Source organism: Ovis aries, chromosome 23, assembly GCF_016772045.2.
Source record: "Ovis aries strain OAR_USU_Benz2616 breed Rambouillet chromosome 23, ARS-UI_Ramb_v3.0, whole genome shotgun sequence".
Classification (NCBI taxonomy): domain Eukaryota; kingdom Metazoa; phylum Chordata; class Mammalia; order Artiodactyla; family Bovidae; genus Ovis; species Ovis aries.
Window position 1 is genome coordinate 54,079,573 of NC_056076.1, and position 26,653 is coordinate 54,106,225.

The 26,653-nt window shown below is 35.9% G+C and overlaps 1 protein-coding gene across 5 annotated transcripts in view; it reads left to right on the top strand.

The window, feature by feature from the left end:
* Positions 1 to 56: 56 nt before the first annotated feature.
* The window catches only part of C23H18orf54 (chromosome 23 C18orf54 homolog), a 37,280-nt gene continuing 10,683 nt past the window's right edge, over positions 57 to 26,653 (top strand). The window contains exons 1-9 of one of the 5 annotated variants that reach the window (XM_060405284.1): positions 57 to 85; positions 857 to 953; positions 2,942 to 3,264; positions 4,531 to 5,313; positions 5,646 to 5,796; positions 8,256 to 8,358; positions 14,764 to 14,895; positions 15,249 to 15,319; positions 20,482 to 22,828. In XM_060405284.1, the coding sequence (XP_060261267.1) occupies positions 2,988 to 3,264; positions 4,531 to 5,313; positions 5,646 to 5,796; positions 8,256 to 8,358; positions 14,764 to 14,895; positions 15,249 to 15,319; positions 20,482 to 20,554 (1,590 nt within the window). In that variant the 5' untranslated portion in view covers positions 57 to 85; positions 857 to 953; positions 2,942 to 2,987 and the 3' untranslated portion in view covers positions 20,555 to 22,828. Of the gene's footprint in view, positions 281 to 856; positions 954 to 2,941; positions 3,265 to 4,530; positions 5,314 to 5,645; positions 5,797 to 8,255; positions 8,359 to 14,763; positions 14,896 to 15,248; positions 15,320 to 20,481; positions 22,829 to 26,653 lie in introns of those variants that run through there. The other 4 variants (XM_060405285.1, XM_015103761.4, XM_042239513.2 and 1 more) reach the window with 4 other exon arrangements.

Genomic DNA, 26,653 nt, shown 5'->3' on the forward strand with positions numbered 1-26,653 from the left:
TCTATCCGCCCCGCCCTCGCCCCGCCCCTCGCCCCGCCCTCTTCCGAGCACCACGCATGCGCACCGCAAGTCAGCGCCATGTTGGGTAAGTTTGAAAGCGAGCGCGGGCCTAGTGCTGGGCTGTGACGGCGGAGGGCGATCCGAGCTGAGGCGGAGGCGGGGCGGCAACCCGGTCGGGATGCTTTGTTGCGTCTCCCATCCGGTGACAGCTCAAGGCTTTCAGTGGAGAGTTGTGGACGTGTGCGCTTTTCTCGTTTTTTTTTTTTTTTGCCCTTCGTCGGTGAGTTCGGCCCATTCCTTAACAGCCTGAAGGGACGGGAGGGGAGGGCTAAGGGAAGGATGGTGGGGTGGGAGAGGGGCGGCGTCTCCGAGGCAAGGCGCGGGCTGAGAGGCCGGGCGGAAAGCGGGCAGCTTCAAGAGGAGAGGCTCGGAATGGGACGGAGGGGGCCTGACCTGGCCCTCGGGCGTTTCCGGAGGCTGAAGCGGGCGGGGAGGGAGGCTCTCAGGCTTCGGGGGCCGCCGCCTCGCAAAGACTCGGCCCGCCCACTCCTGTTGTTTGGTAACGGTTTAGAGAAACTGTGTCTGTGACCGCGGCGGTGGGTGGGCGGGCGGGCGGGGGATGCTGGAGTCCCCGAGGGAGGTGGGTCCTAGTTCATTCAGGGCGCAAGCTTTGAACCCGAAGATGCCCCTCAGCAGGGGCGCCAGCGATCTTCGCTTTCCAGGGTCATTAAGTCTTGTTTTTGCGGCAACTACAAACGTTCATTTTCCTAACATAAATCGCAGAGCCGTTCAGTCATTTATTTCCTGTGAGCTATTACCATATTGGTTGGTAAAACGTTCTGCGTTTGAATCAAAGGTAGTTGAAACCACTGGCCACTCGTTTCAGCATTATATTCGTCGGAATGATGGATTTCCTTTTGGAGCGGCGTGCTGAAATGTTTACGGAAGAAACGGTAAGAGACAGCGAATTTGCTTCCAAATAATTCTGTGGCGGACGTGAGGAAAAGTGGGTGGATAAAGAGTGTGGTTGTGTTGGTCACTGATGCAGAATGATGGGTGCCCAGGAGTTGACTTAAACTTTTTTCTTTTGTGTACTTTTGGAAACTTTGCCCAGTAATAATTCAGTCTTGGGTTTTCTTTGTGCTTCCTGTGAATTAAGATAAATATTATTACCCACTCACTGAGAACTGTAATCCAAGAGCTTTCCCTTTTAGGGTTTTGTTTTTGTTTTTAAGATTTTGTAAAATAAAATATAAAATTGGTAATCTGTGCTGTGTTGGAATAAGGGAGGAAACGTTTGGTCAGGTTTGTCATCCAAGCAATATTTACTTGAGATTTAAAATCATTAGAGGGGTGAAGAAAGGGCAAAGCTGACTTGGTCTAGCCAGTCTTTAGAAGATATCCCAGTAGTATCAGAGCATTTGGGGAAATAACAATTTTCTTATGTTCTACTGATGCTTCGGTTGACTACTGTAAACTCTGACCTTTTTCTCGTCTTAAACTGAAGACTTTCTCCCTGTTCTAAAATCTAATTTGACAGCTATTAAAATTACATTAAATATTGTTATAACTTAAACATTCCCAAAATTATAACCCCCGATTGAGGGCTGGAGGAGAAGGGGACGACAGAGGATGAGATGGTTGAATGGCATCACTGACTCAATGGATATGAATTTGAGTAAACTCCGGGAGTTGGTGATGGAAGGGGAAGCCTGGCCTGCTGCAGTCGGTGGGGTAGCAAAGAGTCGGACATGACTGAGCGACTGAACTGAAACATGTTCTAATATCATAGCATATGATAAGTCCTAGACGTTAAGCTTTCATTTTTACTTCAGAAAATCCATTGATTTAACTGAAAGAATATCATGTTATTTACTGAAGTAGTCCCTGTTCATTCTGTTACTTCTTAGGTTTTCAAATACAGATACTGTTGTTGCTAGATTAATGTAGACTGAAATTCTCTCAATTTTAATAATGGAAAAAAAGATGAGTGCATTGAGGCAATTTTTCCATACTGTTAAGTCTCCTTCGAGAGGAGGGCTGAATCTGTTTTACATGAGAATTGAAAATAGGGTAGTATCAAAAAACCAATGTCAGAAAAGGATTGTTAAAACTGCATTATTTTAGGAAAAGAACATTTTGCCAGCTTATTTTATGGTAAGACTTGCAGTTTATTTCTTTATTGATGAATATTGTAAATTATTTTGTTCGCTTAAGTTTTTTGGGAAAAAGTTGCCTAAAGTTACATATTGGCATTTAAAATGTTGCAAGTGGATAATTAGTCTCCATTTTTCCTTCTTGTTTCAACTATGTCATTTGATTCCTTTTAAAAATTGATCAGGCACCTACTGTGTGTAGTGTATGGTGGTGGGCTTATGAGTTGAACTATATTTTGTGTAGGGGAATGTTATGTATTGTGATGTCACAGAGTGTATCAGCATAAGAAAAGACTACATTAGTAGTTTACAGGACTTTAAAAGAGTGAGTATTCTTCCCTTGACACTTTCTATATAGTCTTAGATGATTTTTAAAAAAATGTATTTGTTTTTAGTTGGAGGATAATTACAATATTGTGTTAGTTTCTGCCATATCAACATGAATCAGCCATGCATATGTCCCCTCCCACCTTCCACCCCATCTCATACCTCTAGGTTATCACAGAGCAGCAGATCTGAGCTCCCTGCATCATTCACCAGATGGTTTTTGTATATATAATTGAGCATATATTAGGTGCTCAGTACATGTTTTCTAAATCAATGATGAAAGAATTTACAGTAATTAAAATGGAAAATATATAATGTGCATTGCCTAAAAATAATTTATAGATAATGGGTTTTATTTTTTAAAGTTGTAAAAAGTTTATACAAATTTAGTAGTTTCTCTGTGTGTGGCCTATTACTCATTTTAATTGGAACTTTAATCTTTTCTTTTTGTATTATAGTTGTTTTTAGGAGAAATGAATAGAAATAACCAATTTTGAGGAAGCCATGGCAAAATCAAATACCAAACACAGAGTTTGTTCTCGGCAATCTTCAGTATCTTCTCTGTTAAGCTGCAACCTGAATGGCAGTAATTCCTCTAACTCTGGCTCTTTTCAATATAAGGATAAACTGTACAGTTCTGCATCTCAGGCTCTACAGGCCTATATTGATGATTTTGATCTAAGCCAAATGTGTCTTGGGGCAAGCACTGGAAAGATTAACATTGATAAATGTCCTGCTAATATGCCGGAATTCTCCAACTACATTTGTAAACCAAACAATGGTATGCTTTTATCCTTTGTTTTCTTTTTGCCTGTTGATTTAAAGCATTTTGAGAGATGTATAGTAGTCTTAGAAAACTAAATGCTTCATTTTGTTCTTTTGGAGTAAAAAATGACTTGTAATGTTGTGATCTGTATATATTTCTTAAATGATTCTGTGATTTTTTGGTTCTCTGGAGTTTTGGGGTAAAGATCCTCTTTTGACTTTGGAGTAGAAACTCATAAAATGCAGCTAGTAATAGCAGATGGCTGATTCCAAACCCTTAAGCCATTCTGTTACAGTGTAATGGAAAGAACATTGACTTGGTGATTCTAGCTTCCATTACCTAGCTTAATGACTTTAAACAAATCTCAGCCTTTCAGAATTTATACTTGATCAGTTCAGTTGAGAGGATAGGGCTGTGTTAGTTTTCTTGTCTGTATTCTTGGGGCGGTAACATTCACAGGATGTTAAGGATTTTTCCTTGGTCAGAGGTCCATTGGGGCTTCCCTGGTAGATCAGTTGGTAAAGACTCTACCTACAATGCGCAAGACCTGGGTTCGATCCCTTGGTTGGGAAGATACCCTAGAAGAGGACATGGCAACCCACTCCACTGTTCTTGCCTAGAGAATCCCCGTGGACAGAGGAGCCTGGCAGGCTGCAGTCCATGGGGTTGCTAAGAGTCGGACATGACTGACTAAGCACAGCACAGCACGGTATCGAGGTCCATGAAAACAAGTTTGGAAAACGCATCTGTTGATAACCCAGTTAACACTTGACTGGCCCCTAGGGTGAAAAAAGTTTACATCAACTGTTAGAAAGAAGTGGGCAGTATATTCCAGAAGAGGAGAATTAGAACAGCTCTTCTGTGTGTGTGAATGCTATTTCAGGGTTAGCAAGCAAGAAAGCAAATTATTTTTTCACCTAATTTAATGACTTGTTTTTTTCCTGTGTTGCAGCCAGTTGAGTGACTCTATTCATGTGAGTGTATTAGTGCTTTGGGTGTGTCTAGATGAAGAAACTGTAAATTAAAGAATATGTGAATATTTAGGAGGCTGGAGAGAAAAAAGTATAGCGAGTAGTTAAATTGAAGAGATGTGAAGGAAAAAAAACCATATCCTATTACATAAACCTATACCTTTCAGGCTTTTAATCAAAGCTTGAGTAAAGATTAAGGAAAAACAGCAAACATGATTCTTAATTTTCAATTCTCGTTTACTGTTGAATATTATGAAGTATTTTTATATGTGATACAGGAAGATAAACAGAATTCTGCTTTGTTTTTCAGCTTTTGAAAATCTTGATGACAAAAGACATTTATCCTTATCCTATAGAGGACAGACTCTTAATGACATAGACTCCATTAGTCTAACAACTGATGATCTATTAAAGCTTCCAGCAGATGGATCATTTTCTTTCACTTATTTTGAATCAGGTCACGGAAGTAGCAAGAAAAACAGGAAACACATTGGAAGACTGAGTTTATCTGACAGAGAAAAGAATCAGAATTTTCGAGAACCAACTGCTCTGCAGGGAAAGGATAACTTAGTTACCCCACTTGTATACACAAATATAAAAGGAAGGCATTGTGGCAGGCTAAAAAACCCAAAACTCATGAATAAGGCTAGTAAAAGCATTTCTGTACCATCTTTATCTTTTTCCAAAAAATTATCTTTTAGGGACAGTTCAGAACACAATCTTGAAAAGAATTACCCAAGATGGCTCACTAGCCAGAAGTCTGACCTTAATATTTCAGGGATAACTAGTATACCGGACTTCAAGTACCCAGTCTGGCTCTACAATCAAGACTTGTTACCTGATACAGATAGTCAAAGAATACATCAAATGTGTAAAGAAGATCAGTGTTCTCCTAGGCATAGTTACCAGGCACAAAGAACTTCTCGGCTAATGAATAAATTAGATTGTTTTGAATATTCTTTTGAACCTTCAAACATTGCACATTCCTTGAGTGAGGATAAAGGATTACTGAATGAATATAAATGTGGTCCTGAACCTAGCCAATGTCTGTGTGAGAATCCGCTTCTTCCAGGATCCAAAAAGCCATTCAGTGGTAATTGTTCGTTTTTTTTGTGTTTTTACTGTTTTTAAGAACCAAAGAAAGTGCTGTAAATTTGATTAGCATCTAGGATCTGTTATATTCTTGATATAATGCTCAAATGATGTTTTTGTTTTGAACTCTTATCACCTTTATGTCGTATTCTGTGACTAGAAAAATGTCTTATTTTTTTCTTTGCGTCATAACAAATGTCACATTTTAACATAGCTTGCTATTGTGGATATGTTTATATTCCAAATAATGTAAATTCTTGTTGCCTTTATAAGATTTTACTCTGCTTTGCATATATTTTTTTCTTAAAGAATTAATGTAATCTTTTAAACTAGGTGACAAAATTGAATTGCTTATCCTGAAGGCCAAGAGAAATCTGGAGCATTGTACTGAAGAGTTACCAAAGTCTATGAAAAAGGATGACAGTCCTTGTTCATTAGATAAACTTGAAGCGGAAAGATCATGGGAAAATATTCCTGTTACTTTGTAAGTTAAAATGCAGCATTCAGTTTTCCAAATGAAGAATGCCATGTACACATCTGATTTCATCTTTAACTTAATGATAATTAACAATGGTAGTATCATGGTATTTTTATAGAGCATAACTTTCAGTGTTGTTTGCTTTAGATCGAATTTTTCATTAGTTACCACAAGATGGTGATAACTTTAGGTACCTTATATAACTTTTGTCTTTGTTACATGATCCTTTCATTGCACTATAAAATATTGATATATGTTTAATAGGAATTAGAACCAAAAGCAACTATTTTGCAAATGGAGAAGGCTATTAAAATTTTACTGCTTTCTTTTTTTACTTTTAAGTTTTATCTTCCTCTATATTCTCTCTATATTTTAGAATATTCATCATTTACATTTTAATATTTTTCAATCATTATTTTCCATAAATGATGGTATAATTTTTGTATGGTAAATGTTTGAAGTTTCTAAGAGTGTTTTCATTTGTGTGTTAAACCTGTCTGTGATATAGTTGCTCAGAATAATTTAAAAAGTGTTCACCCATGAATGTGAGTGTAGAGGAAGAATCTAGGAAAGCTTCTCTTCTCAGTGATATTAATTCCATATCAGAAATGCATTCTTTGTAATCCTATATCCTGTCCTAGGCCCTGATAATTTAATAGTTGTCTAAACCTTCATTCTGTTTAGAGTTTATTTCCTGACTCCTTCTTTGATTACTTCTCAGTTGAGCATCTTATTTTCTTAAATGTGGACATTGACTGTAATTGCAGTTTAGAATCTTGATTCTGTCATTTCCTTGCTGAGATTTTGTACAGGTTGCTTCTACTTTGGGGTTGTGAGGATTCAGTTGATTAGAAAATAAATATGAGGTACTTAGGACAGTTTCTGATTTATGACACTCCCTTGTAAATTGTAATAGTGGTGGTGATCATCCAGAATATTTTTTGTTTGTTCAGCTTCATTCCTCAACTGTTGGTTCATTAATGTGTTTAAAAAAAATCAGCAACAACTAGGATTAATAATTAGTTCACTTAATTCTTACAGTTCTCTATTTTTCATATTTACTAATTTCTTATTTTCTTATCATCTGGTTTTATTGTGTCTGTATTTGTAAAATCCTATAGGGTGAGCAAATATCAGAGGTGCTTAAATTGAGTAAAGCTTTTGAATATACTAGATGTATTTTGTAATTAGATACTATGACTTCTGACTTGTATACCATCATATTATGATGGATATGTTTTACATAAAATTATTGACGGTATGATAAGGTATAGATGTGACTTCAGTGTGATATTGGCAAATTATTAATCTGTCATCAAAAACAAAATTGACTAGGTAATAGTGTGCTAAAAGAATAACCACAGCCAGAAAGTTGTTTTTGTTTTTTTGGTATAACTTTCTGTAATAGAAAATGTCAAACACATACAAAAGTAGAGGAATAGTATGATGATTCCATATATATCCAGCACTTGTTTTTTATAATCAAATAAATGCTTTTTTGATGAGAGTTGGTGGATGTACAAACTCTTTGGTAAAGAATGGGAGGAAAAACTACTTGGGAACAAGAAAAAGTTCATAGTAAATTACAAATCAGATGAGTGAATAATGAAGAACGGCTAATTACTGAGAAAAAAATTTGCATTATGATGTTTAAGTGTTTTAAGAGTCTTAGATGTGTGAATACTTGAGTTAGATACACATATTGATATATAAATGAGAGAGAATGAGTTTATTCTCTGCAGCTAATGGAATTTTGTTTTGAGAAAATTTTTACTTTTGCTGGGGGTGCACTTTTCTTCCCCTTGAACATTAAGAAAAAAACATTTATTTATTGAACTTCTTTTAAATGTCCCAGGTATGGAGAGTGAAATTTATGTAGTGTATGAGATAAGAAGGACTGCAGATGTAGAAACTGAAGTGAAGGTAAAGTTTTGTGAAGTCATACAATGAGTGGGATTGGGATTTGCACAGGAATTTTAATTTCAGAATTAACCCTTCTCCCACTTCACTCTGTCCTTAGTGCCAGTTCTGGAGGAGAAGTCTTTCCTGTTGCTTTGATGTAGAAGCATGTAGTTCCATCTTAATAGAAACTTATAAATTTGTGGAGGCTTTGTGTATTAATATTGAGTGACCAAAAATGTTTAATTGGAAAAATGTACTGCTTGTTTCAAACAAATGTGCTTTTGGAGGATACATATATTTGAAGGCTCATTTATTTAATTAAAGACTAATGTCTTCAGTTTCTTTATCTTTTTCCTTAAAGCTTTACAGGAGAAGCAAGGAGATAGGGAGTGATGAAGGAAGAAGTTAAGGGAGAAGATAAAAAGAAATTATCAAGCAACATCCATAGGAATCCTATCTATAATGGTTACTTCATGGTGACCATTTAAAATGATAACAGTTATATACTGTCTAATTTTTATCAATTGGGAACTTATATGCTGTCTTGTATCCTTAAATCCTAGCAAATCTCCTGTTCCTGTTAACACTGATGATAGTCCTCAAGAAATTCCAAAGACAAAGTATGCTAATGAATTCCTTGAAGATTTTTTAAATGATGATAATCAGGTGGGTGACATTAAATCTTTTTATCTTATTAAAGGAATAGTTATGACTAATTTATTAATTTCTTTAAGTTATTTGGATATTATAATTAATTATAATTAAAACAAAAATTGGCTTAAATCCTCTTTTCCCCAGCACATATCCATGAGACCATCACTCCTAGAATTACTGATAATTTTAGTATTCTGAAGTAGAGGGACCTGGGATTGAACTCTCTGGGGAGCCTAAATTGTCATTACAGTGATTTCTTTTTTTTTTTCCCCTGGAAAATGTAAAACAGCACCTTACAGAGTAAATTATATTTTCCCATAGGGCAGTTGCTTATTGACAGTTGTGTTTCTAAGATACAATTATACATCTGTTTAATTTAAAATGAGAAATTTATCACTCAGCTTTAAAGAATCAGCACATGTACATCTCGCAAGTAATCCTGAAATAAACTGTAAATACATAAGGAATGATTATAATATTTATAATTTTAATTCATGGCTGTTAAATATTGAATACACTTTTGAGATACTGACATCAGGAAGATTTGAGAGATTGAACATTCCAGACAAAAATTAGCTAAAAATTTTAATATATATCTTTTCCTTCAGTGAAATTTGCTAGAGAAAGTAGAGGTTGTCAGAACATGTCTGACCTTAGTGCTCTAATAAGGTACTATAGCAAATGCTGGGTAAGTGAAACTTAATTATCAAATATTTATTTGCCAGATAAATTTGAGTACCAAACACTTTCCTAGGAATTGTACTCCTAACAGTGAATAAGAGAAGAATCCTTGCCTCTTGGATTTTTTATTCCAAGTTGGACAGAGGAGCTTTATCAAAATGAAATAGGTAATGGTGACTGAATAACAACAGCAAACAGTCATACATGAGTGCTGTGCTCAGACATGTCTGACTCTTTGCAGCCCCATGAACTACAGCCCACCCGTCTCCTCTGTTCATGGGATTTCTCAGGCAGGAATACTGGAGTGGGTTGCCATTTCCTCCTCCAGGGGATCTTTCCAACCCAGGGATTGAACCTGTGTCTCCTGCATTGGCAGATGGATTCTTTACACCATTGTGCTACCTGGGAAGCCCATGTGTAAAGGAGAGTCTTACAGATGTTGTGAAGAAAAACTGATTGAGATAGAGAAACGAGGGCAGAGAAATTGTAGCTGGAGTGGGCAGGAACGGCCTCTCTTGTGAGGTGATGTTTGCACCCAAACCTAAAATGAGTGAGTAAGTCATACATGTACTCATAGGGAAATAACTTTTCATTTAGAGGGAATCGTAAGTGCGGAAACCCCAAGGCAGAAAAATGTTCAAGGAAAATCAGAGTCCAGTCAGTGTAGCTCAGTCAGAATGAGCCCTTCCTTAAGAATGGTTAAGAGATAAGATGGTAACCAGGAGTCAGATCGTGTCGGTATGTAAGCAGTGGAATGAAGATTTTACATTTTAAATGAGATGAAAAGTGCCTGGAGTACTTTGGAGGAATGAAATGAGCAGATCTACATTTTAAAATATAAAGTGGCAGTGGTATGGAACATAGACTTGAGAGGAGCTGGAGAACGACAAGGAACCCAGTTAGGAGGCTTTAGCCATCTTCCAGAATAGGGGTTGTAAAGGCTTGGGTTACGTGGGAACGTTAGAAGTGGTCAGAAATAGTTAGACTTGTGATGTGTTCTTAAGGTGACTGGGTAGGATGGAGACAGAAGATTCAAAGAGTGAGTCCAAGATGTTTGAGCCAAACAACCAAAGCAGTGGGTGGTACAGTTTACTTAGTTGAAGTGAACCCTGGTAAAGGAACAGATCTGCATAAATTTTGTAAAGTTTGAGATGGAAGGGAAGGAAGGGAAGGTGTAGTCGCTCAGTCGTGTCCGACTCTTGCGACCCCGTGGACTGTAGCCTATCAGGCTTCTCCGTCCATGGGATTCTCCAGGCAAGAACACTGGAGTGGGTTACCATTTCCTTCTCCAGGGGATCTTCCCGACCCAGGGATTGAACCCGGGTCTCCTGCATTTGAGGCAGACGCTTTAACCTCTGAGCCACCGGAGAAGACCATTAAATACTAACCAGCCAATTCCTTTTCTTCTGCCTTTACACACACACACCACCTCACTACCACTGTGTTTTTAAATTTTTAAATAGTTTTAAATTTATAGAAGGTTGCAAAAATAATACAGATAGTTCCTGCCACCCTTCTCTCAGCTTCCCTAATGTTAACATCTCACTGACCATAGTGTAATTTTCACATTGGCATAATACTGTTACTGAAACCACAGACCTTATTCTGATTTCACCAGTTTTCCTGCCAATGTCCTGTTGCAAGATGTAGCATTGCATTTAGTTGTCATATCTCCTCAGTCTGCTTCAGTCTTGACAGTTCCTCAGTCTTATCTGTCATGATCTTGAAACTTCTGAAGACTTAATAGTCAGTTGGTTTTTTCTGTAGATTGTTCCTCAGTGGGGTTTATCTGAAGTTTTGTTGTGATTAGAATGGAGTTATGAATTTTTGGCAAGAATGCAACAGAAGTCATGCTGTGCCCTTCTCAGTGCATCATATCAGAGGGGTCATGATGTCATTGATAATACTGATGATGTATCTTAGTTCAGGCTGCTCTAGTAAATATGCTGTGGACCAGGTGGATTAACAGCAGACATTTGTTTCTCACGTTTCTGGAGGCTGAGAAGTTCACATGAAGGTGTCTGATGAGATCCTGCTTCCTCAATTTCAGGTGGCCATCTTCTGGTATCCTCATGTGGCAGAGAGCAGAGAGGGAGCAAGCCTTCTGTGTCTTTTCCTGTAAGGGCACTAATCCCGCTCTTGAGAATTCCACCTTCATGACCTAGTTCCTTCATAGAAGCCCCTCCTCCAAGTGCTGTCACATTGGGATTAATTCAGATTGCACATTTGAATTGTAGGGGGCACACACATTCAGTCCAGAGCAGTATACTGATACGATAATATGTAATTATGATAGAAATTTATTTTTATATTTATTTATAGATAATTTATATTTATTATAGATAAAACTATAATAATATGTTAGTACTGGTGATATTAGTCTTGAACATATGGTGCCTACTGGCTTTCTTTTTAGTAAAATTGTAGTTTCCCCTTGTAATTAATAAATATCTTAGAGGAGATGCTATGAGACTGTGCAAGTATTAATAGTCTCAGACTTCTATCCACTGTTTTTAGCATCATTGGTGGATCTTGTTTTTTCATCTGAATTATTAGTTGAAATTCTTGTGTAATGAGCTCTTCCTCCCCTCCCCATTTATTAAACTTTTTATTGGGACTCAGATTTTTTTTAAAACTTCTTATTTTGTATTGGGGTATAGCTGATGAACAATTTTGTGAAAGTTTCAGGTGACTGGCAAAGGGACTCAGCCATCTATATACATATATCCATTCTCCCCCAAATTCCCCTCCCATCCAGGCTGTTACATAACATTGAGCAGAGTTCCATGTGCTGTACAATAGGTCCTTGTTGGTTATCTGTTTTAAATAGATAGTGTGTACATGTTCATCCAAACTCCCTAACTATCCCTTCCCCCCAACATCCCCCCCCCAACCCTCTAAGCAACCACAAGTTCGTTCTCTAAATCTGGGGACTTACAGATATTTAATTCTTGGTTTGAAAGAAAGAAAAGTGAAAGTGAAGTTGCTCAGTTGTGTCCGACTCTTTGTTATCCCATGGACTGTAACTTGCCAGGCTCCCTTGTCCATGGGATTTTCCAAGCAAGAATACTGGAGTGAGTTGCCATTTCCTTCTTCAGGGGATCTTCTCTACCCAGGGATCGAACCTGGATCTCCCACACTGCAGGCAGATGCTTTACAGTCTGAGCTACCAGGGAAGCCTGGCGTTATTTTCTAGGTTTACAATATAATATTATTTTGCTGCTTAAATTGTTCCAGTTTAGGCCATAAGAGTTGCTTCAGGTTGGCTCTTGTGTCCTTTTGACATGTCCCTATCATTTTTTGAGGACTTCTTTGAGGAGCCATGGTTTCTCTTTATTTGGAAACTGTGTTTAGAAACTAAGACCTAGGCGCGAGTTGTGCTTATTGCTCCTGGGTTGTTCTTTATGCTAGACTTTCTCAGCAAGCAGACTTAGAAAACATGTTTACTAACCCACATATACAGGTATACATGTTTCTATATCTATTTATATATGTATTAATATATTTTGTGTGTAGGTATAAAATCATGAGTTCATACTAATACTAATTCCAGTTCAATACCACGGTATTAGTTTTAGCCCTTTCTGTTCTTTATTTGTAACTTCTTTCTCCTCTGGTAAGAATCTCTGCCCTTATTATCTATAATAGATTTACTTGTTTTTTCAGGCTTAGCATATGCATAGTTTCAGAATTGCTTTAAGAAATAGATTTACTAGCTATGTTATATTGTTTATGTGTGATTCTTTTTGTCTTTGAGGCTTCCCTAGTAGCTCGGACAGTAAAGCATCTGCCTGCAGTGGAGGAGACCTAGGTTTGATTCCTGGGTTGGGAAAATCCCCTGGAGAAGGGAATGGCAACCCACTCCAGTATTCTTGCCTGGAGAATCCCAGACAGAGGAGCCTGGTGGGCTGTAGTCCATGGGGTCTCAAAGAGTCGGACACGACTGAGTGACTAACACACACACACTTTTTGTCTTTAGCTGTATGATATCCAGTCAAAGTATTCTTTTCCAAAGTTACCTTGGTTAATTATTTTCTGCTCAGCTCCTTTCAGTGTGGTCATGTTGTTCGTTTGTAATACTGTTAGGTCATTTTCTTATTGTTAAGTTGGGTTTTTCCCACATTTTGTGTGGTTTAAATGGTTGTGTTTTGAATATGTGAAACAGTACTATAGTTCTAAGAGTCAAAGCTATACCAAAAGATGTACTCAGAGGCATTCACTCCCAGGATTTAATGCCAAGTCTCAGAACAAATTCTATCAAATGTACTGAACAGCATTTATTAAACATTCATTCATGAATGACACATAACAGTTCATATAATCTGTTTTTTTAGTTTTCTTGTTTTTGGTACTCTGACCACAATTTTGCCTGAAAGGTTCACTTAAGGCAGACACCAAATTTCAGAGGCAAGCTTTTGTAACTTTTATGATTAGCATTAGGCAACTAGAGTTTCTTCTAAACCAGTGACTGGATGCATATCGTTTAGAGATAATGCCTCCAGTGCTGTCTCCGAGGTTATAGGCGTATAAACCAAACTGAATCCTTATGCTGTTTCTTTTTCTTCTTCTTTTTTAAAATTTTGGTAAAGTATTCATAATATTTTGACCATTTTTAAGGGTATAGTATATAGTTCCATGCGGTAAGTATCTTTACATTGTTGTGTATCCATCATCTCTATCTATTGCTAGGACTTTTTCATCTTTACCCACTGAAACTCTGTACACATTAAACACTTAACTACCCATACCTGTTTACCCCCATGCCTATTTACTACCCTCTGCTGGCACCGTTCTACTTTCTCTTGATAAACTTGATTATTCTGGAAACCGTATATGTTTTAGTCTGCTGAGGTTTCCATAACAAAATGCCATAGGCTAGATGGCTTAAACAACAGATATTCAGTTCTCACAGTTTTGGAGGTGGGATTATCTCAGATCAAGATGCTAACTTATTATTTTACTGGTGAAGGCCCTTTCCCTAACTTGCAGACAAACCACCTTCCCACTGTGTCCTCACATGGCCTTTCCTTGGTCTCTTAATCCTATAGTTATCAGAGTCCCACCTTTAAGACCTCACTAAACTTAATTACCTCCTTATAGCCCTATCTCTCAATACAGCCACATTCAGAGTTAGGTTTCGTCATGAATTTCGGGGGTGGGGTGGGGTGGGGTATGGGGGGAGGACACAGATTCAATCCATAGCATAGTATAAGATGAATCATATTATATATTTTTTTTTGTTATCGACTTATTTCATTTAGTGTAATGTTGTCAAGGTTCATCCATGTTGTATCAGAATTTCCTTCCTTTCTTAGAATGACGAGAACACCATTGTGTATTTGAAATGCTAGTTCTTGTTCAGTTAATATCAGCTTCATTTACACACTTGAAAGGAGCATGTTGGCTTACCTGCTTCTAAGGACCTTTCACTTGTAAAAATCTGTGATTTTAAATGTGGTAAATCAATGTGTTGCAAATATAAACATGCACCATTCATTGTAAAAGAACAAGGGCTAGAAAGGATATGCCAACATTTTAATAATGATTGTCTTTAAGTGACTCCATCTCGGGACTGGGAAAGAGGAAGTTGAGTTACAGTTTTGATTTGGTAAAACACTTTGTTGACATGTATTATTTGGATTTTGCATTAGTTTTATATTGTGGGGAAATAATGCAGAATATAACTTTTCCCCTTATGAATTTGAGTGGTTTATTATTCATGTGTTTTAACTTTAGAGCTGTACCCTTTCTGGAGGGAAGCATCATGGACCTGTTGAAGCCCTGAAGCAAATGTTATTTAATCTTCAGGCAGTGCAAGAAAGTTTCAATCAGACTAGAACTGCAGAGCCAAAAGGAGAAATTAAACAAGTAAGCATAAACTTAATTTATGAATTGAAATCTATGAATGCAAATTGAGATCTGTGAAGGATATGATTTCCTCCTAGATCTTTTTGTAGTTTTTCCCTCTAGTTTTATGTTAATAAGCATGGTATATAGTGAACAAACATTTAGAGGCATACTTTAGGACCTTTGCAAAATAAAGTTATATTTTTGGAATTAAAAGTTTAAGCTTTACTGAAAATTATTTACTAAATTTATTTCCTTGGGAATACAGATGATATTTTTAATGTGTTCTTATTAATCACATATTAAATAGCATTTACATTTGTAATTATATAATATTTTCACTATTTCATTATATTTGGTGTTTTCAATAATAGATCTCAGAAGATGATCTTTCTAAATTACAGTTGAAGGAAAGTATGGCTCCTATTACTAGGTCACTTCAAAAGTAAGTGTTCTCTGTTAATTTCTGAGTATGCTATGAATACAGATCTGTTTTAGTCATTGCTTTGATTGAAATCAGAAGGTTACAGGATGGAATTAAGTAGCTCTAAGGAGGAAGACATGTACTAGGTATATTTAAGCTTCCTAGAGCATGTTGTTTAACCCTGAGACTTCTCTCTTAAACGTGTGCTATTTTCTATTTAAAATATTCTTAGGGCTTAATGAGATAACTGTGGACACTTAAAATATAATAGATGGGAATGGCCTGGAGAAATTTTCTTTTTCCCCTCTGAGTAACATCAACAGTTTGAGAGAGCATTGGTGTGGGTATTCTGGACGAACAGCTTGTGCTTGAAACGTGTTGTCCTGTGTTCTCTCTAGAAGAGATAAGTAATCATATCGTTGTTTGATAATGTCTCCGAAGAATTCTAAAGGGAATATAATGGCCTGGATGTAAAGATAGGTCTAGATGCCCTAAGGTGTTAATCTACTTATTTTCTTAGTTACATTATCTTAAAAGTTGGAAAGAATGCAGTCTTTCCTATAGTCATGATGTTGATAGACGAGAAGGTTATATTTTATGGATTTGGTTTTGTGAATATGAAGTGCCCTCAAAAGATGGAATATGCAGCTTAGTAAACACTAAGATTAAAATTTTTTACTTTGTAACATTATTTTGCTTGGCTGTAAGTGGGCTAGACAAATACTGACTACCTTTTGTCCTTTCAGAATTGCTTAGGATTCTCTTATGTAAGGGAGCAGTAAAAAAGTGAAACCCTAGACATGTAAATTTGTAATTGTCATGAGAAAGATATGTATATCATTTTTGTTTTCATACTTTAAAAAATATGTATGAATTTCTGCCTCTGTTCTGGGTAGAAATAATCCCTCTTTCTTTGTTGCTTGCCATAGTCTTGGCTATAATGTTTCATATCTAATAGGATTCAGTGAGTAATGATACTAATAACTAACCTTTATTGAACATTTACCAAGTATCAGTGTTCTTAGTGCTTTTGTATGTAATTCATGTGATTTTTTTCAACCCTGTGAGGTAAGTACTATTATTTGTTTCATAATACAGATCAAGTAATAAAGTAACTTGCCCAAGGCTGCCTGGCTAGTAATTCAAACCAGACAGATTCTACTCTGTGTTCCTAATACTACTCTCATTAATGATAGTGGTGCAGTGCCTCAGTTGATTATCTTGGATAAAGACCTCGTTCTGCATTAAAATTTAAAGTAGATGACCTCAAGCTTTCCACAGTTCTTAAAAACATTGATATTGAACTTGTGTCACAAGACTTAAGTGTATTTTCTGAGTTAAAGTACGTAGCCCAGAAGATGTTTTTCTTGGTGGAAATGAACTCTTAACCATATGTAATTAACCACAAAAATTGATAATGATTGTATAGGACCATTTTCTATAATTTTTTTATAGTAATAACTTTTTTCTAGCTTAGATCATTAGTAATCTTGTCTACAGAAGGCCAGTTTTAGAGAGTAAGAGTCCAGTTTTGTTAGATGGGTCTTAGCTGTTGATTCTTTTGGATTAGCTGAAGCAACCTTAATTTGGCTTTTATTTTACATTTTGAAAGTATTATCAGTAAAGCATTTGTAGTATTATGAAGTAAGTTTAGATTTATGAAGAAAGCATGTCATTTCCCCTCTCCCCCTTATTTTCAGTCTTTAGGTAAGACTGATTTAAGGACAAGTTAAAATTAATTCAGTCTCAGAATTCCTCTTACTAGACTGCAAAATATTCTGTTTCGGATTATGGTCATCTTTTCATACTTTAAAGGAACCCAACTTTTGCAGAAGTTATAGGTTGTATTTTAGGTGCTTTAATTACTTTTCTAGGGTGTTTCTCCCCAATCCTCAAATAACTGGATTTTCTTTCTAACAGTTTGGATTGCTAACCAGTTCATTAAAATATCTTTTCTAGCTTTAGAAAACTCCAAGATCTTAGTATGGGTTCTGTTTACTCCCCTGGACTATTTTAGAAATAACAGAGACAAGGATTCACTGGACCTGAAGTATAAATGGCTGATACAGCTTAAGATGTTATTTTTTCCAGAAAGATTTTGCTATTAGTAGGAATCAAAGTTATATTTGTTTTGTATCCCTATAATACTTAGTTTTGTCTTATGTATTTGCATATTAAAATTATCATCTTTAAGCAAATGAAAGAATTGGGTTTTGAGCCAGTACCTTTTCTAAAATCTTTTATTACGTCATATAAGCTTAGGCTGATTGTAAAAAATATAAGCTTAGGCTGATTGTAAAAAATGAGCAGTTGCATATTGTTCACCCGCTATAAAGGTGAGCAATGGTGGATGATTACAGAATTATCAGTCCTCCAAAAATAATTTGGTTTTGGCCTCAGGACATGTAGTTTTATATATTAATTGGAGATGAATGTGTAAGAATTCTCAATAATAAAGGTCATGCTGTGAAGACCATGCTTAATGATAGCTGGAAAATTGTCTTGTTTCTCAGATCTCCTTTCCTGCTCAGTTTTCTGGTGTTCGTTCTATACTAGGGATAGACAGAATTAGCTCTCAGACTTGCAAAACATGACCCTAAAGCAAAGATTTTTCTTTATTCTAATGTGCTCGTATGTTACTTAGATCTAGAAAATAGTAGGCAGTTTGTCCTGAAAAGCCTTTTGTTCAGTTCTTGCTGAAGGCTGAATGTTGGTCAGTAAACATAGTATTTAAGAGAACAACCAATATAGTAGTACTAATGGAAAAGCAAATGCAAGATATCAATCAGTAAATTAAAATATAGCTGAATTGTCATCATATAATCAGTGTTGCTGAGTTTCTGGGGGTTGATTTGTATGTATTTGAATGGTCATTGGTAGATGCATTGTCACAATAAGAAATGGGTTTTTAAATTTCAGTTTTTAAGGTGAGTGATTACTCAGTGTTGTAATATAATCCTTAAGTTGATCTTTTCCCATTAACCTGTTTTTTCACTTTTTAACAGAAGAAAATCAAGAAAAATTTCCTTTTGTAATTTTATCCTTCCCTTCTCCCTTACTTACCTTTGAAATACCAATCACTTTTGATAGTCTCTTTTCTAAGTAAATGGCTTTATTCTCAAAAGAGTTAGATGAAAGGGACTGCCAGCTGGTTGTATAACTGAGGTAGAGCGACTAAAGCTTTCGTATTTCTACTTAGCTTTTTTATTCCTTTCCATTATTACCCACCCACCCCCCCTTCTACCTGACATTGTGTTTTAAAGGCATAAAATATACTACATGGAATTAGAAAGGAAACCAGTTATAGTGAATTAATTATCAAAATATTTAAATACATTTCTGATTAGTAATAATATATGCTTCTCTATTGCATTTAAAATAAGACAATACATTTAAAATACAGGTAAGTTAAAATTCATTTTGTAAAAACATGTTATTGTGAAGGTCTTTTACATAACTTGAATAAAAGCATTAAACAATTGTGTGGTCTTTTACTTAACCTTCACATGTTGATCAGCAAGCAGTTAAAGAGAATATTGGAAGACATTGATGTCTGGGTCACCACTGAGACTTCTCTGTTTGGTGAATGAACAAATAGACTTAAAATTTTCTAATAGTTACCTAGTTATGTCGTATGAACTTTTGGACTGAGACAGAAAGAATGAGAGTACCTGTGTTATAGCAGTGGCTTTAATAACTTGTAACTTTGTAACTATTATATAACTTTAATTTTGGAATAGTCATGAGTATAGAACATACCTGCAATCACTATGTGATATGAAAATATCTCTGACTTCTGTAGCATATGAGATCACTTTGGTCTGTTGCTTACATTCATAATGGAAGGAAATGCTAATTTAGAGATAGCATTTAGTGAAAATAAAGATAATTTCCACCCCCCCATCCCTTTGTATAGATCCTTAAAATCTAAAGAATCTGTGGTCCTCCAATTTGTAAACAATAAGATCGGATTCTAGCCACTTGTCTTTCTGTCTCTTGAATCACAGCCTGAAAAGAAAAAGGAAGATAAGCCCCAAGTATTATATTTACAGGTTATATTCTTCCTCATAAATGTGTGTCTAGAAAGAAGAAAATTCTTTAAATAGAGAGAGATTACTATAGGATGTAGAAATAATAAAGTCTAGTTTGACCTGTAATTGCTTAGTAATAACCCTGGGTAAGTTATTGTCATTTAGTTAATGAAGATGACAATCTCAAAAATTAACAGAAGCTGTTGAATGGGTGCCAGAATTCAGATTCTTATTACATTTGAGTGTCTGAGAAACAGAGTACGGGGAAATAGATGTGATGTAATATAGTAATTAACACTGCTCGTTTTCTCCATCTTACTCTTGGTAAAGTGGAGGATGTATTTTATTTATTATACATCATTGCAACTTTTCACTAATTTCTCACCTTAAAGATTACTGTACCTCATAATTGTTATATTATTTCTGTTTTTCTTGGTCTCTCGTTTATCAGAGACATATTTTTGGATGGTTGATTAACTTATATTTTCTGAGTGATCCTCAAGGATCTGAAGGGTAGGGGAGAGGGAAAGCTGGAAGAATACTTTGAGTGGAAGACTGGAGAGCTAAGGGTCCCTGTCTTGTTGGTTTGTCTGAGGAATGATTGGGAAGACCAGGTTGCTGGTATTATTCAATGTAATTATCATTTGTTTTCCCCATGCTCAATAAAAATGAGTTTTCCTCAATTGTAACTGATTCTTTAGTGCTATTTTTAAAATTTTAGCTGCCTTGAATGTATATGTTAAAAATGAATTATGTCCTTTATTCTTAAATGCTATACATAGTATATCAAAAGGCATCATCTCACTCTGAAAATCACATGGAAAAGATGTTTTAAGTGTGATACAAATGATACCTGTTACTGTTTTTTATTAGGCTACTTGGTACACTTAAAAAGAAAATCTTTAAATGTCATACATAAGGTTTTATGTGTGTATAGAATTTTAGGTGAGTTATTTTAGCCCTGAGTAACTCAGATTGCAAGGTCTTGTAAAGAAAAACTTTCATAGTTTTGATGCTAGACATTTTCCGTAAGTTTATCTCTCATACTGATTTTGAAGTTAATAAACAATGTAATGACCCTTTCTTACTGTCTGCATTACCTATTCAGTCCTTGATGTTGGTTGATAATGTGTTTTATACTTTTTAATGAAGGGCTTTGCACCATTTATCTCGCCTGAGAGACCTGGTTGATGATACCAGTGGGAAACAGTCACCGAAAATATGAAGAGGAAAATAAAAGTTTAACCAATAAATAGTCACCACAGAACAAAATGTATTTTTTTCATATCGCTTAAACTGACAGTTAACTATAAGCCATACGTTATTCTATGATTGGTTCAAGTATTATATATTTTTTAAAAACCTGACTTGAAAACGTCCGTATATTTTTTTGTGGCCTCTCCTCATTTTGTGCCAAAATACCAGAGGTGAATTGGGAGGACTCATAGTCGTAGTCTGACTTTGGTCTTCAGGCTATATGTGTCGAATAGTCAAAGATGGATGATTTCTGTTCTTGAAGCTTACATGGACTTAAACCTTCTTCAGCATCCTCATGATTTTATTATCTGATTCTGGATCATTTAGAAGCTTTTCTTGGTTTCTATCCAAAATCTTTTAAGTTAAATAGACTCATAAAGGTAATATCCAATGTAAGGAACTTAAGGAATATCAAAATTGTTGATGTATCTTATCCATATGGAAATAATGTTACTTTCAAGTTTCATAAAGCAAACGTTTAAGAATATGTTGTATTTGCAAATAACATTAATTGATGCAGTGCTAAAAGGAATGTTTTTTTTTTTTTTGAGAGCACATAAATTTTATTTACAAGTAATAACTATACATTTTTGTTACATATGGCATTTATATACACTAGCATAAATATTTTATAAATATACACATATGCACTTAAAATTTTTTTACTGATGAAATACACAGCCAACAAACTTTGGAGAGGCCTGCTCTAAAGTAAGCAGCAAGGCAAGCACTGGGGGTAGCATGTTCAATTTTATACATGGAGATCCAGGAGCCAGCCAAGGGTGGTGAACTCAACCCTCGGCCTGACCAAGGGTCATGTGAGTTACACATGATATACGGCTCTCTGCTGTATGGGTCATACTGGAACAAGTCCTATTGCTGGGCGCCACCAGGAATGTTGTTTTATATTGTGAATTCCAGGAAAACCTCATTTAATTAATGCTTTGATTTTATGTGAGAATATTTGACAGTACTTGACAGTTTTTAAAACATTTTGCGGGGGATATTTAAAAATTTAACATTTTGATATTTCTTAGATTTAAATTTTGAGGTTAGCTCAAACTAGTAAAAACTATATTTGACCGATTGCTTTATGAAACTTGGTAACTGAAATGACTATGGAAGATGGGTAACTATATTAAAGCTATTTTGTAAATGCTGAACTTTATTTAAAGCAATCTGTAGTCTTGAAGATTTGTCACTAGCTAGAACTAAATAGAACTCTCTAATTTTGCAACTTCTATCAAGTGGACTTCTGATAAGCAGGAGGCATGTTTACTAACAAAATGAAGAAATGTCATAATACGCGGCAAAGTATATTTAAAAAGCCTGATGAAATTAAAGAGTGAGTATGTATGTATACAAATTAACGCTACTCAGATTTTGGAGCATTTTTTGCTAGTACCTTTACTGTCAAGTAAGAATTTCGAAGCATATTGGGTGAAAGAATTCCTGCCCCCCGCCCCCAGCACCTCAATTTAAAACACCACATAAGACCTTTGTTGCAGAAATTACATGTCAAAGACAGTGGAGTGAATCCTGTCTTTTTTCCCTTGCCTAGTGAATCAGAGTGACTACTGTTCTTTTTGCCCAGTTTGAGAGTCACTTGCTAGTAAGTTTGTTTTGGTTACTCTGGATGTGTTTTTGCTACCGACATTCAATTTTCTGATTATGGTCTTTTGCTTCACAGCAAATAGTTTATATACAATGAAACAAGACATTACTTTGATGATTGTAATGTGGTTGGCTGTTAAGTGTGGATGGGTTGATTTTAAGTTGGATGAATTGAGCTTTTTAAGTGGATGAATGAATGGATCTGAGTTGAGCATGTTTCAGGGAAATCCAGGATTTGACGAATTCTAAAGGTACAGCAGATACCAGATAATTGTGTATCACATGTTGATCAGACGTGATATATTTAGTGTACATAGAAGGAATCTGCAAAGGGACTGTGCTTAATGACTCTGTAACACTGATTTGGTTAGTGCTTCATTTGCAAAAACATATCTCCAATACTAAATAAGATAAACTTGTTCTAGAATTTTAACTAATATTTTAAGAAACTTGATGATACTTACCCCAAAGTGTTTTTGTATTAAACATGGAAGTTTTAAGTTTTTAGCAAAAAAGAGAAAACTTTAAATGATTAATTGTAACCTTTTAAAAATATATCAGTGATTCAGTAAGAAAAATGTAAATGATAAATGTTCAATAAATTATTTAAGGAATTTAATTAATTAAATATTTTAGCATTTATTATTTTGAGATTTCCAAAGGAAAAAAGATGACAACAGTATTGAGACAACTGAGTTGGGAATTTAAGGCAATTAGATAGCATTGTGAATATAAGTCTTTACCAACCTTTTTCTCTTTTAGGTGTATTGGAAAATATTGAATAGAAAAAGTGATAAAACTTTAATGACATTTCAAGTTTTTAATTGAGTATGAAAAAATTGAACAAACCTAATTACAAAAATTATCTGAGATCCAGGGATAAAACTGTGATGAATATGTGAAGACTTGAACTTAACTACATTTTCTTTATTATCAGTAGGAACTCTTCAGTTTTTTCTGGGATAATTATTTCAGATTTGTAGAGATTTCTGACCACATTGGGGAACTCTGTGTTGGGTCAATTTGGGTTACGTGTTTCTCTCTAGTTTTGTTATTTTTTGTTGAAGTTTATAAATGTGGGTTTTGGTGGGTATTTTGTATATTTAATGTTTGGGATAATGTTAAATCATATGTAGTTATACCAAAATGTTGCCTGAAGTTAAGTCAAGTCATGGCAAGACTTTCTTCCCCCAGTGTTTTGAATTTGTGGAATCACTCATAGTTTTGATTTTATGTTTCTTCTTTTTCTGTCCCGCTTTTCACAATGTCTCAAAATCTCTTTGGTAGAAGTGCTCTCAGAAGTAAACTTGCCAAGGGGGTGGGCTGAATTGCGGGGTTGGGATTGACCTGTGTAATACATTGTGCTGTGCTGTGCTTAGTCGCTCAGTCATGTCTGACTCTGTGGCTCCATGGACTAGCCTGCCAGGCTTCTCTGTCCATGGGGATTCTCCAGACAAGAATATTGGATGGGTTGTCATGCCCTCCTCCAGGGGAATCTTCCCAACCCAGGGATCAAACCCAGGTCTCACACACGGTAGGTGGATTTAGTACCTTCGGAGCTACCAGGGAAGCCCAGGAATAATGAAGTGGGTAGTCTATCTCATCTTCAAGGGATCTTCTGACCCAGGAGTGGAATGGGAGTCTCCTGCATTGCAGGCAGATTCTTTACCAGCTGAGCTACCAGGGAAGCCCATATAATTACAATGTATGAAGTAGGTAACTAATGAAAACCTACTATATAGCACAGGGAAACTGCTCAGTGCTCTGTGGTGGCCTAAAGGGGAAGGAAATCCAAAAAAGAGAGGGGATATGTACAGTTGACTCACTTTGCTGTTCAGCAGAATCTTATACAACATTGTAAAGCAACTTTTCCAATAAAACTAATTAAAAATAAATGGCTAAAAGGCAAGTAGCATGAAAGGGAGCAAAACTGATCTATGGCTTAGATATTTTTTGAACAAAAACTAGTTTTTTATCTTCCCAGTTTATTCTACATTGTCCTTACTGTAGACCAGACCTGACCAATTCACAGTGTAGCAGCCTTTGTTGAGACTAGTCCATTTGCCTCCTAATAGCTGTTTCAACCTTAACCATTCTTCCTCTCATTTTTGGTTCAAAGATATCCTGACTAGTCTTTGCAAGACACTGCTATACATACCACTATTATAATCTTACTGATTTATTTCAGCAAGTTTGCTGTAGCTAAATTGCTTTACTCAGATTCTCCCAAACTTAATATGTGTGTTTTCATTTTCACCTTTGTACATATTGTTTCCCATACTTGAAATACTGTGCCATTTCTTTAAAGCTCTGACAGAGCTTATCCTTTATTCCCCAGACACTTTAACCTTCCAAACTGGTAGACTGGCTCTCCTTTTTCTTTCCCCATCACGTGTTTAACTGTTAGATTTCTTATTTTAAGTATTGGATATACCTCTTGTAGTAAGATTTGTATCCCTAGGGGAGAAAATGTCTTAAAAAATATTAGAAGATTGATTTTGTTTTGTCTCCTTGACAGTGTCTCTTACATAGTGATGTAATAACCAGAGACATGTTAATCGATTATTTTGAGCCAGGTTTCCTGTATAAGATTGTAAGTTCATGGCAGAAACCACATCATGGCAGAAACCACATCCTCTATGTGATGACCTACAAATCCTTTTTAAAATGAGGTAAATTAAACCTATTTTGGAAGAGATTTCTTTTTTGATACTGCAGTTTATCAAACAAGATTAACATTTATGTATTTTGGATGACTTGGCTGTAAGCTTTCTAACGTCTTGAGCCTTCAAGACTTTTATGGTTTTGGGGGTTTTCTTTTAAAAAATTTTATTTTTACTTTATTTTACTTTACAATACTATATTGGTTTTGCCATACATTGACATGAATCCACCACGGGTGTATACAAGCTCCCAATCCTGAATCCCCCTCCCACCTCCCACCCCATATCATCTCTCTGGATCATCCCCATGCACCAGCCCCAAGCATCCTGTATCCTGTATCGAACATAGACTGGCACTTCGTTTCTTACATGATAGTATACATGTTTCAGTGTCATTCTCCTGAATCATCCCACCCTCTCCCTCTCCCTCTCGGAGTCCGAAAGTCCGTTCTATACATCTGTGTCTCTTTTGCTGTCTCACATACAGGGTCATCATTACCATCTTTCTAAATTCCACATATATGTGTTAGTATATTGTATTGGTGTTTTTCTTTCTGGCTTACTTCACTCTGTATAATCGGCTCCAGTTTCATCCATCTCATTAGAACTGATTCAAATGTATTCTTTTTAATGGCTGAGTAATACTCCATTGTGTATATGTACCACAGCTTTCTTATCCATTCATCTGCTGATGGACATCTAGGTTGTTTCCGTGTCCTGACTATTATAAACAGTGCTGTGATGAACATTGGGGTACATGTGTCTCTTTCAATTCTGGTTTCCTTGGTGTGTATGCCCAGCAGTGGGATTGCTGGGTCATAAGGCAGCTCTATTTGCAATTTTTTAAGGAATCTCCACACTGTTTTCCATAGTGGCTGTACTGGAAAAATTCTTAGAAATGTACAACTTTCCAAAACTGAACCAGGAAGAAATAGAAAATCTTAACAGACCCATCACAAGCATGGAAATTGAAACTGTAATCAGAAATCTTCCAGCAAACAAAGCCCAGGTCCAGACGGCTTCACAGCTGAATTCTACCAAAAATTTAGAGAAGCGCTAACACCTCTCCTACTGAAACTCTTCCAGAAAATTGCAGAAGAGGGTAAACTTCCAAACTCATTCTATGAGGCCACCATCACCCTAATACCAAAACCTGACAAAGACGCCACAAAAAAAGAAAACTACAGGCCAATATCACTGATGAACATAGATGCAAAAATCCTCAACAAAATTCTAGCAATCAGAATCCAACAACACATTAAAAAGATCATACACCATGACCAAGTGGGCTTTATCCCAGGGATGCAAGGATTCTTCAATATCCGCAAATCAATCAATGTAATTCACCACATTAACAAATTGAAAAATAAAAACCATATGATTATCTCAATAGATGCAGAGAAGGCCTTTGACAAAATTCAACATCCATTTATGATAAAAACTCTCCAGAAAGCAGGAATAGAAGGAACATACCTCAACATAATAAAAGCTATATATGACAAACCCACAGCAAACATTATCCTCAGTGGTGAAAAATTGAAAGCATTTCCCCTAAAGTCAGGAACAAGACAAGGGTGCCCACTTTCACCACTACTATTCAACATAGTTTGGAAGTTTTGGCCACAGCAATCAGAGCAGAAAAAGAAAAGGAATCCAAATTGGAAAAGAAGAAGTAAAACTCTCACTGTTTGCAGATGACATGATCCTCTACATAGAAAACCCTAAAGACTCCACCAGAAAATTACTAGAGCTAATCAATGAATATAGTAAAGTGGCAGGATATAAAATCA